At 40.0% G+C, this 11512-nt stretch overlaps 2 protein-coding genes across 2 annotated transcripts in view; both read right to left on the reverse strand.

Annotated features, from left to right (window-relative positions):
• Positions 1–268: 268 nt before the first annotated feature.
• LOC141438654 (facilitated trehalose transporter Tret1-like) lies at positions 269–6157 on the reverse strand. The gene is made up of 4 exons (XM_074102526.1): positions 5410–6157; positions 4609–4731; positions 3534–3676; positions 269–2568 (listed from the first exon to the last, which is right to left on the reverse strand). Coding segments are annotated over exons 1-4 (1389 nt in total). The 5' UTR covers positions 5411–6157; the 3' UTR covers positions 269–1446.
• A 672-nt stretch (positions 6158–6829) lies between these two features.
• The window catches only part of LOC141438590 (facilitated trehalose transporter Tret1-like), a 12261-nt gene continuing 7578 nt past the window's right edge, over positions 6830–11512 (reverse strand). The window contains exons 2-4 of the mRNA XM_074102455.1: positions 10457–10592; positions 9082–9227; positions 6830–8212 (exon numbers count right to left, since the gene is read on the reverse strand). Coding sequence (XP_073958556.1) covers positions 7076–8212; positions 9082–9227; positions 10457–10592 — 1419 coding nt within the window. The 3' untranslated portion in view covers positions 6830–7075. The remainder of the gene's footprint in view (positions 8213–9081; positions 9228–10456; positions 10593–11512) is intronic.

Consider the following 11512-nt stretch of genomic DNA (forward strand, 5'->3'; position numbering starts at 1 on the left):
CTGAATCATGTATCAGGGTGGAATTGCTACTAACGTAATGTTGACATCCCATAAATCTGCCAATTGCAATACAAGGAAATCATAGCGAAATTGATTATTAAATAAACCCTGCACCCTGCTGAACCCTGGTACATGAATCAGTTTCTTTGACTGTACAGACATACTTACATAATATACTTATATAAATAATAAACAAGAGCGTGAGAATCAAGTAATATTTTTCTAAGGATTTCGTATTGTGTACGGAATCTTCCAAGTTTAGGTGTAGGTGTAGGTATATTTTATACCTTAGGCTGCTGTTGATTCATAAACTACTAATATTTCTCAAGAAATCTTACTTATAATTTTACTTGTAAATTTGATATACTTACTTAGATTTTAAAGGCTGAATATTTCACAAACAGATTACTAAATCGTAAAATCTGGGCAACCTCCCAATCGTTTTAAAATACCTATCCAACGATAAAGACCTATCCAAAGTAAAAAAATAAACCCCACTTTACGTAACCTAAGTTTTATTTTATTTTACTACTTTGTCGGCGTGACTGATGATATGTACGAGTAATACAGCGTGTTTTGTTGATATAGCCTCAAACGTAAATTAACCTCAAGTAACCTCAAGCGTAAATTTAAATGATGGGTACCGATATTAAAGGAAATTATTAATTTAGAATTAACTATCAGAGCGTAATTAAGTTTAAGATGTGATTTGTGTAGTTTCTCAGTGTATTAGTCAAGACTGTAAGGCTGTTCAATATATCTTCAATAAATAAATAAATTGACTACGGAACCCTAAAAAAGGCTAGAACGGGGGCAAAGCCGCGGGCAACAGCTAGTTAATAATATATATGTCGAAAGTAAATGGTAGCGACTTGTAGTATATATATTATATTACGAGTACATTATACAACGTAACTATTGTTTTGTTAAGTACCTACCTTAAAACGGGACAACGAATAAGGTAATTTAGGACGCGTACAAACATTTTTTTAGATTAATACAAACATTTTTATTACTTACTAATCTATTTTCATATTGTGACCACTTTAGAAATGTGTAAAAGGCTAAAGATTTTTAAAATATCATCTTTTACAATAATAATTAACATGCCTAAAGTACAGAGACCTCTGATTGAGTTTTATGCTCTGTCCACAACTTGTTTATCAAAGAAAACACACGTTCGACTGGCGAGTACTTGTCGCTATTTACAATTTCCTGAAAATGGGACATTTTCGAGTTTCCGATTTGTTAGTCTGACAGCTAAACGGTCCCATTAAAACGCAAGTTAGGCCGAGTCTACGTGGAGTCCGCTACCCTCACAGTGGAAGGACTGGAGGTAGAGTCTTGAAATTTGGCAGTCATATGCCTTGAGAAACACAGATGAAAGAATTTTTGAAATATCACGGGAGGGAACTAGCTTTTGTCATTCTTTTACGGGAGCAAAGTTCATAACGCAACCTCTTTCTGCTCTGGGCTTTTCAATGGCTTCAGTTCGTTGATATCTTCAGGCTCTGCGGTCGGTTTCCGTCTAAAATACTCTTCGATCTCTTGCAGAGTCCGTCCTTTCGTCTCAGGCAGAATAAACCAAGACACAACCAGCGCTAGGGCCACAATAACCGCGTATACTAGATACGCACCCTCCAGGCCAATACTGACCTTCATACCTGCAAAAGTCTTCAATATCGCGAACATACAAACCACCAGATAACAATTAGTAACAGCACTACAGAGGCTCCTGTGCTCTAAGGGATATATCTCACCGATAATCATCATCGGGATCAACATAACGCCTAAACCTATAGTGCTTATGTGTAACGTAAGTAACACTATCGGGAGCCATAACACTTCCTGTATAATTTTTGCGGCTTTCGCATAGATGTAACCGGCTTGGGCGAGGTAAGCGATAACGCACAAGGCACCAGAACTGAACAGCATCACCCGTCTTCGCATCCTCCCTACCACAAACAACCCAATACCGTTGCTGATCAACCTTACGCCATCGCAGAAAACCATCCACGCTGGCATATAGCAATTGTCACTGATGATCACAGGTATTGTCTCATTCAAGAAGCTGGCTAAAGTCGTTGCTCCTGATACTATCGCTATGTTGTACATCAATGCTCCTAAAATTAGAGAAATATATACTTCTCTCTTCCTCAACGACCTTAAAGTCTTCATAGCACTTCCATTAGTTCTGGTGTCTAATTGTCTCGCCTCTATCATTTTCTTGAGCTCTTCTTCTTCATCGCAGCCTCGAAGCCGTCGAAAAGTATTTTTGCAGTCTTCATAACGTTCTTCCAGAGCTAACCAACTTGGGGATTCAGGCAAGAAGATGGTTATGATGAAGCTAATTAGTGGGAGGAAACTGAAGAGTAGTGCAGTATGTTGCCAGGTGACGAAGGAGCCGCAAATGTGAACTGAGCTGATCCCGACTGCTTGGCCGAAGGACAGAGTGGCGAGGAAGGAACCGCGGTGCTTGGGGCTGGTGTACTCCCCAATGATGATGCCGCTGATTGACATAAACAACCCGAGCGCTGCGCCCTGGATACCTCTTCCGACTAATAGAACCTGGAAAAATAATGTTTTAATGTTTATTTGGGTACAAACGGTACAATATGGCTGATAACAAATGAAACCTTAGATAATACACCAACCAGTAAAGTTACCAGTACCACAGGTTATTATTACATATTACTAACCTTAGGAATGAAGATGTTTAAGTGAGCTGCTGAAATTGAATATGGAAACGGAATCCTAAATAACTCTTTACTTTAACCAACATTGACATCGAAATGTTCTGGATAATGTCATAAAATTTCAACCAATATTGATAAAAATGGGACCAATTTTAACGAGTCGCGTACTTTTCGCAGAGCGTCCTAGTTGAATGTCCGCGATTCCATGGCGTACCTCATGGGCGTACCCAGGGGCGGAAATTGTATGTTCTGCAATATATTACGCCTCGTTTACATTTTTGATTAGTGATTAGGGCGAGTTCATGTATTTTGTGTACCTACATGAAATATTTAAGTCGTTGTGTATTTTTTTAGCTAAATTATTCCAATGGGTATGTAACCTGTAATGATAATGCTTGGAATTTGTGTAAGTTTGGAAAATTAAAATAAATGAATAAATAAATTTTTTACTCGCACTCGCAGAAAATGTATGAACTTGCTCCGTATGACAAAACAAGCGCGGGTGATCTGACCTAAAAATCTGACTTGCACCTCCCTAGGCCAGAAGCTGGGTACGCCCATGGCGCTCCTATAACAGCAGAGTGGACAAACCATGCAGGAGTGGAGAAATCCATAGTGAGGAAACTTACATACGGGCGTAGAATGAGGGAGGAACTCGATAAATTATTGTTATTGTTGTGTGTTTACCCAGGCCGGAATATCGTAGCAAATATGAACTTAGTTTTTTGAATTTCGTAGTAATCCTCCGAGTGCGGGGACGCCGCACAGTTTTTATATCTAGATGTCACACATCACCAACTGGTATTTCTTTAATCTGTGGTTTTACTGTGTTATTACCTCATAATTGGGAGCAAATGAGATGACAATCCAGCTCGTTATGTGCAGAAGCGAGACGACCTGAAGTGCCACCTTGCGCCCTCGCCGCATGGTCGGTGCTGTCAGCAGAATGCCCAGTACCATCGTGGCTGCCAGCATCGAGGCTGAAAGTTGGACAAAATGGATTAAAGACCTGCAAATTTTTAGGGTTCTGTAAGAACTCTTATAGTTCCGCCATGGCCCCGTCTATCCGGGGCTTAACTTCTTAGAGTCATTGCTTATTGTTAGTGCTAGAAAGCTGTACCTACGCCTACACATACGTTGAGTGTTTGCCGTTTTTCGATTTAGGGATCTGTTTACATTTTTTTTATTACAGTTGTGTTTCTCTCTGCAAGCGAGACCATTGGATTGATAATGTGAAATCTTCTCCATTTCTTCTGTGGATGTCGTAAGAGGCGACTGAGGATGTACTCGTAAGTTATAAAATTACTAAAAGTGGCTCCGAAGCGGTAACGTTTCGTGTGCTCTGCCTATCCCATTTGGGAACACAGGTTTGTGTCATCATCATCATCATCAGCCGGAAGACGTCCACTGCTGGACAAAGGCCTCCCCCTTAGAACGCCACAATGAACGAAAACTCGCCACTTGCATCCACCGGTTTCCCGCAACTCTCACGATGTCATCAGTCCACCTGGTGGGAGGCCTGCCAACGCTTCGTCTTCCGGTTCGTGGTCGCCACTCGAGGACTTTTCTCCCCCAACGGTTATCTGTTCTTCGAGCGATGTGGCCTGCCCATTGCCACTTCAATTTGCATATTTTCCAGCTAGATGTTTGTGTGTAAAACGTAATCCTACATTTTACGTTGCCTCGATATGCTAAAATACTTCCGGTTTTCATATCCATATGTTTGACAAAGGTTTTAAAATAATTTCAATTGGTGTGAGGTGTGTGGCGTGGTGGCCTTGGAAAATCTCTATTTATACCTGTGTTTTCTCTACTCTTTACTGTGTTGGTGTTTAATAAAGAGTTTTTGTATTGTTTTGTGATGTATTTTATGGATTGCCCCTAAAAATCTGTTCAAAAGTAAACACCTTACCGATCCAAGACTCTTGTTCTGTGCTGAGCCGCATCTTTTTAAGTTGCAGCAGCAGCACTGAAGTATATCCCACCGTGCACTGAGGGCGATGTTGTTGAAGGACACCGCTATTACCAACAGGCACTGCCAAAAAGATGATGCAGGGATCAAATCAGAAATCAAATCAAATATCCACCTCCACTACCGGAATCGACTCCGTTTATCGACTCCGACTCCAGAAACAGAATATTTTATTGAATCCGGTTTTTAGACCGATCATGAATTCGTCTATGGCGGACATTACGTCTGATTTGAGTCCGTCCAGATTAGTTCGGTACCGACGCGCTGATACCGATTCGTCATGACTCTTTTGAATCAGTGACTTTGGATCTACTACCAGCACTCCGCCACAGCCCCCACTAAACATATGCGATCCGATGTGATTTAACGAAAGTGAAGTGACTGCTGATTGCTGAATCGCCGATCGCGGGCAATAGGTAAGGTAGGTTGGAGCAAAGACTACGATAAGGGTAGGAGTTATTCCTCAGAGTCAATAAGATTTAAAGGAGCCGACCCGACAAGGGTTCGGATCCGTTTGAGGATATGACTCTTTTGAGTCTTCAGTTCCGGATTTACCCATCGCTACTTCCAACTCTTTTCCTTTGGACCAGCCCAGGCTTGACATTGGCCAGAAAACAGCTATTAATTACGCTTTTCTTATATTTCAAGACCTGTAGGGATACTATGTGTCACGAGGAAGAAAGGACACTTAAAGTCTTTGTTTATTGTTTCCCCATCTATTAAAATTACGTAAATACTCACTTGTAATAAAATTGGAGACGGCTTCCGTTCAGCTTCAGACATCTTGTGACTCAAACGCTGATGTTTTCTACAACTTATAAATTGGCTTGTGCAGGGCATGAGATAGAGCTGGGATGTGAAAAAAATGGAAGTATAAATTCTAGGAAATAAGGTGATTATTAACAGATACGTTCATCTTGATTCACTTAAGGTTATTATTAAGTACGATCGAAAAGAATTAAGTAGACTGTCTTCTGCTGAGTATAAATTTAAATTGAACAAATATTTCACGACGGTGAGTTAGCAACTGAATAAATAGGCGGCGAAAATAAAGATCTGTTCAAGATCGCGTAACAAAATAAAAACAGAAACTCGAATGCCTTAAAAACTTTAAATAAAATCTAAACAGGAAAAATAAGTCTGTTTAATAGCCCTAGAACTCCGATTCATAAAAGCTAAAGAATGGCATTTGGAAAATGACTTAGTAATTTATTTAAACACAACAATATTTAATTTCTAACAAGAGATATTAAGCGAGAACCGAATTTGAAATAAGCTGGACGGAAAGAAAAACAAACGAAGAGGTAAATATGGTAGGCGAGAGGTAACTGCTGTTGAGAATGATTGAGAATAGAAGAGGGATTATGCTGGGCACACATAAGTACATAAGAACAATTATTGAAGGGAAAATAGAGGGCAGAAAGAGGCAGGGGAAGACTGAGACGTGCGTTTATGGATCAAGCCAAAGAGAAAGTCAATGTAATGTCGTATCAGGAGCTCAAAGCATTGGCAGAGAGGCGTAGGTACAGAATGGCGATTACTGCACCGACAAGAGCTGGGCTCTTAAATATATTCTGATGATGATGAACCTAATCAAAATCATGATCAGTTCGAAAATTCCCAGTAGTTGATCCTAACTGTTGATGATTTAGCCTATACCAGGGTTTTCCAACTTTTTTCAGTTTGCGGCCTAATAATAATAATAATAATCTTTATTTCAAGTAACTGTGTCATTTTGTTAGTAGACAGGCTTATTTCTAGTTAGCAATAGAATGAAATAACATGAAAATATGTACGTAGGTACAATTTTTACACAGAAATGTGGAGTTGCATCCACTTTTTGAACAGCGGCGAGTCCCACCGCTCAGTCAGTGCGCTTAGGATTCTATTTGGCTATTAGGCTTAGTCACGGCACACTTGCAGCTAGGGAGATTATTAGTTAGTTGAAATAGGTAATGATGATTTTCACCATTGCTTAAGTTTCCGGGGTCAGAGGAGCCCCACACGCCCTAAACCGTCCAGCTGTTTAGGCTAAACAGAGGATCAAAACAATAGACATACGTACGCTCGAAAAACATAACTTTCCTTCTGGCAGTCCGGTAAAAAATGAGTCTAAGTACGAGTACATCACCAATTTTACAATACAATGAAACAAACGCGAATTGGTCTCAAATTTTAATATAACCTTAAAAATAAACAAATACAAGATTTCCTACAAAATTAAAAATAAATAGTTTCTAACACCGCGTCATCGAGTCCACTTTGGTCTATCTCCGCACATTCATCTTATTTTAAGATGAAATCTATCCCACCCAATTGCTCAACAGTGGGATACCTACTTATTTTTTGGCTGAAAATGACTTTAAACTTTCTTAAGTATTATATACTCGTAGTAGTAACTTATTATTCAAGGGAGCGATTTTTTCTCCGAACCATTTAGGGGGGTTAATTCCTTTCCCTCAGTTTCAGGGTCAACTAGTGGCTTTCCTCTGAAATGTTCTTCGATCTGTTGCAGTGTTTTGCCGCGCGTCTCCGGCAGTAGAAAATATGTCACCACCAGACACGCTGTTAAGATCCCTGAGTACAACGTGTACGTCCCGTGTAGGCCCATCAATGAAATTAGACCAGGGAAGGTTTTCAGCACCAAGAATATGGTCCCAGCTACGGCTACTAAGCTAATACTTCCTCCAAGACTCCTGTATTGCAAGGGAAAGACTTCACCAGCTATGACGCTGGGTAACGGCACCATTCCCATGGCGACAGACACAATTTGCAGGTTTATGAGAATCCCCGGAATCCACAAAGAATCGAAAGGAAGCAAACCATTAATTTTAGCGTAGACGTAACTAGCCATGGCTAAATGACAGCCTGCGCATAGAGATCCTGTCGCAAACATCATTGTTCTTATCTTAACTTTATTTATAACATATACAGCTATTATATTGAAGAAAATTCTTTGGGTATCTAAGGCGACCATCCAAAAATGGGCGTCTACATCCGGTCCCATCAGCAGTTCTATCACTTTTGTGGAATAAGAGGCCATAAGAGTACCACCAGCAAACTGCAACATGATATACACCGCAAACATGAGCAAGACTGGTTTGTAGAACTCTTTCTTCTTTGCCACTTCTACCATTTCTTTTAGAAAGTTTTGCTTTTGTGTTGGTGCCTCTTCTTTCACCTGAGTGGCTTTTATCATTTTCTCTAGTTCTGGTGTCTCGTCATGTCCTCTTAACCAGATAAAGACTTTTCTGCACTCGTCGTACCGTCCTTGGGTTGCGAGCCAACTGGGCGATTCGGGGGAGTATATGGTCATGAGAAGACTGATGAATGAGAAGAACATGGAGATGAAAGCTGCCATTTGGAAGCTGGTGACGGAGCCGACGAAGTGGACGAAGAGGATGCCGAAGGCTTGAGCAAGCGCGATAGTGGTGAGGAAGCCCCCGCGGTTCTTCGGGCTGGTGTATTCCCCGATGAGCACCGACCGCAGTGGCATGAACATTCCGAATGAAATGCCGTGGAGCACCCTTCCAATCAGCAGGGCCTGAAAAAAAAATAATGTTCTTGTATAGATGGAATGTTCATCATTTGGTGACTCCATCTGCTGTCGAGTTGGTGAATTATATTACGTAGTGATATAACAGGTGGCACTACTTATCGCCGCTTGGTAGAAATAAAGACGAAAGCATGTATTTATGATTGAATTGCAAGCTATCAGAAGAGAGAAATAGTATTTTTGCTGTTAGCTAGGTTGTGTTGAAGCCTAGATTTTGCAACATTTTTATTATCGTGATTATCTCTAGTGAACTCTCGATATTTCGACGCAGTTGCAAGCACCATGACCACGGGTGTCTCAATGTAAATAACTGTGTATCACTAAAAACAGAAATTGAACCTAGTTCACCAAACCTAGTCATACTCGTATCTGTAACTTTGCTATTGTTATTAATAGGTGTCTTTTTCCGATAAATAAGATGACACGTGTACTTCAGCTAAAGTATTTTATCTAAAAGTGAAGTAAATTCTTTGCCTAGAATTATGCGATAATTAGCTGGTTGACAACATATGTGCAACGTTATGTAAAAAGATGTGTGTGACCTTTGTTTACTTGTGTACACGTTATCGAGTGTGCCGACAACGGAACACTGAAAATGACTACGATTGAAATAAACAAACTGGCGCTCACAGCCACGAAACGTCTTGAAAATACGGTTGCCATTGCTAAAAATATGGTAACCAGGACAAGAATCATGAACCCCGGATTTTGCATTAATGCAGATGATTGTACCTACAGCTACCTGCATTGTTTCTGCCACAGCGGAGTCCTACCAGCCCTAAAAATTGAGTCGTATCAGCTATTTATGCATTCTTGATGTGTCAGATATTGGTGCTGGTGATGTACCAGCTACTTACCTCAAAGCTAGTGGCCAGTATCATACAGAGCCAGCCCGCCAGCACTGGCAGCGTCACCGCGTAGTGAGCCCACTTGCGACCAGCGCGAGCCATTATTGGCGGCGTCATGAAGTTCCCGAAGAACATTGAGATGGCTAGCACTGAAGCTGCAAAGTAAACAGGAATGCTTCAGGTATACAGGGTATTTTCTTTGTCACTTCAAAGTTTAATATCTCACAAACGGCTGAACCGATTTTGATAAAATAGTCTAAGAACCATTGTTAGAAACCCTGCTTTCTAAAAAAAACACATTCAAATCGGTTCAAGAGCTACGGTGTTACAGACAGACACACAGGCGCACATAGCGATCACACTTATAACACCCCTCTTTTTGCGTCGGGGGTTAAAAACGGAACCCCTATAAGATCACCTTCTTATCTGTTTGTCAGTCTGCCTCTCCGTCTGTGGAGAGGAGACCCTGTTTCTAAAAAATTTCAACCTTTTGGTTTTAACGGCACACGTTTTGTTCTTCAAAGTTTCACGGCACACCAGTACCTACAAAATACCCAAGTGCGAGTCGGACTGGCGTGTAAAGGGTTACAGCCGCCCCGCCATTCCTTCCACCCCGTTACCATAACAACCTGACAACGCGAGCACACGCCACGCGCACGCGTCATTTGTTTTCGTACTACTTTCTCATTAAAATAGCTAATGCAGCATACACTTCGCGGTAATCGCGGCACACCTGTTGAAAACGTCTGCAGTATTGTATTGTACTGTATTATACTGTATTGTATTATAACTCTTTTTTTATAAATATAAATAAGTACATTTAGAAAATCATTTATTTGCTCAAAACATAAAACACATTTTTATACATAAAACACATGAAATTAATAGATGAAGAGAGAGATGTACAAAGGCGAACTTGTCCCTTAAAGGGATCTCTTTCAGTTTCAGTTACGATTGAAAGAACAACAGAAACAAGACAACTACAATCATTAGGAGTCATTACATTAAACAAGGTGTTTCCATAGAAAGTACCGTAACAGAAAAACCTATACCTATACACCTACCTACCTAAGTTACTACCTAAGTTACTATTGTCTACCTACATTTTTTTATTTTTGTAATCTCACTGTACTGCATTTGGTGATCAATAAAGAATATTTTTTACTATTATTTACCTACTCCCCGTTGCCCTAGCTAAAAACTTGAAATATGGTATTTTGTTTTTTTTTTATACTTGGCACAAATAACCATTCGGGAAACATATTTTCGTACATGTAAACTCGTTACGTGTAAACTCCTTATTGTACAAAATAAATAAACAAATACAATTGACGAACTTATCCCTTTGATGGATGTTTAAGGGATTTGAAATCTATGTACTCACTTATCCAGGACTCCACGTCCTTGGTGACGGCGATGCTGGAGCCGGGAGCGTGCAGCTGCGGCAGCAGCACCCCCGGGAAGCCGAGCAAGCAGCCGTGCCCGATGATGTTGCAGCACACCGCGCCTGATACGAAGCACTGCGGAAACGAGATAAATCTACCTACTAATTCATCATCTCCGCCTTCATAATATTTTAGCTATTCAAAGCGGAAACTCTGCCAGTATCTTCAGGACCTTACCTAAGGGGGCTACATTACCTTTTACCTAATTTGTTTTAGTTTCAAGTTTATATTTTATTTTATTCTATGTAAGTATTTTAAGTTTAGGATAGTGTTTTAAACCGTTTTCAAAAAAGGAGGAGGTTCATGTTCCAATGTTTGGTATTTTTTTATGTATGTTCACCGATTATTCAGTCATTGTGGATCGATTTTTAAAATTATTTTTTTAGTCGAAAGGTACTCGTCTGAGGTGGTCTCATTGCACCAAGCAAATCTGATGATGGGGATCCTAGGAAAAATGGAGGGCAAACCTCAAATTATAGGCACTCCTTATGGCGATTTGGCATTTTTAGCATTAAGATAAACATTTACATTCAGAAAGAAGTATTCATTTGGTAAAACCTGATATGAAGAAGACCGTAGATGACCAATGGAACTCGTCAAAGCTAAGTAATGCTCGCTGTTTATAAACGATCATGATTAATGATGACATGATGAATAATATACCTAGATAAGCTTAAGTTAATGCTTCTTTCGAACTGATCTTGATGCTGAAGCAGAAGGTGGCACGGAACTCTGTTATAAAACACGTACGTAACTAAGCCGTTTGGGTTAATGAATCTTTGTGAGATGTATTTTGGTTACAAATCACTAAAAAGTGAGAAATAAAGAAATTTTTTAACGAAAAAGTAAAAACCGACTCCAAAAAATTAAAAAATAACAAAAAAGAACCGACTACAAAAACCCTTAAAAATATTTTCTAGGTACTTACCTACTAGCTCGAATTCGGTGACTCAGCACGAGCCAGCAGGATGATTGAAACCCATAGTATGTAGCTA

This window comes from Choristoneura fumiferana, chromosome 19 (genome assembly GCF_025370935.1).
Source record: "Choristoneura fumiferana chromosome 19, NRCan_CFum_1, whole genome shotgun sequence".
In the NCBI taxonomy this organism is placed as follows: domain Eukaryota; kingdom Metazoa; phylum Arthropoda; class Insecta; order Lepidoptera; family Tortricidae; genus Choristoneura; species Choristoneura fumiferana.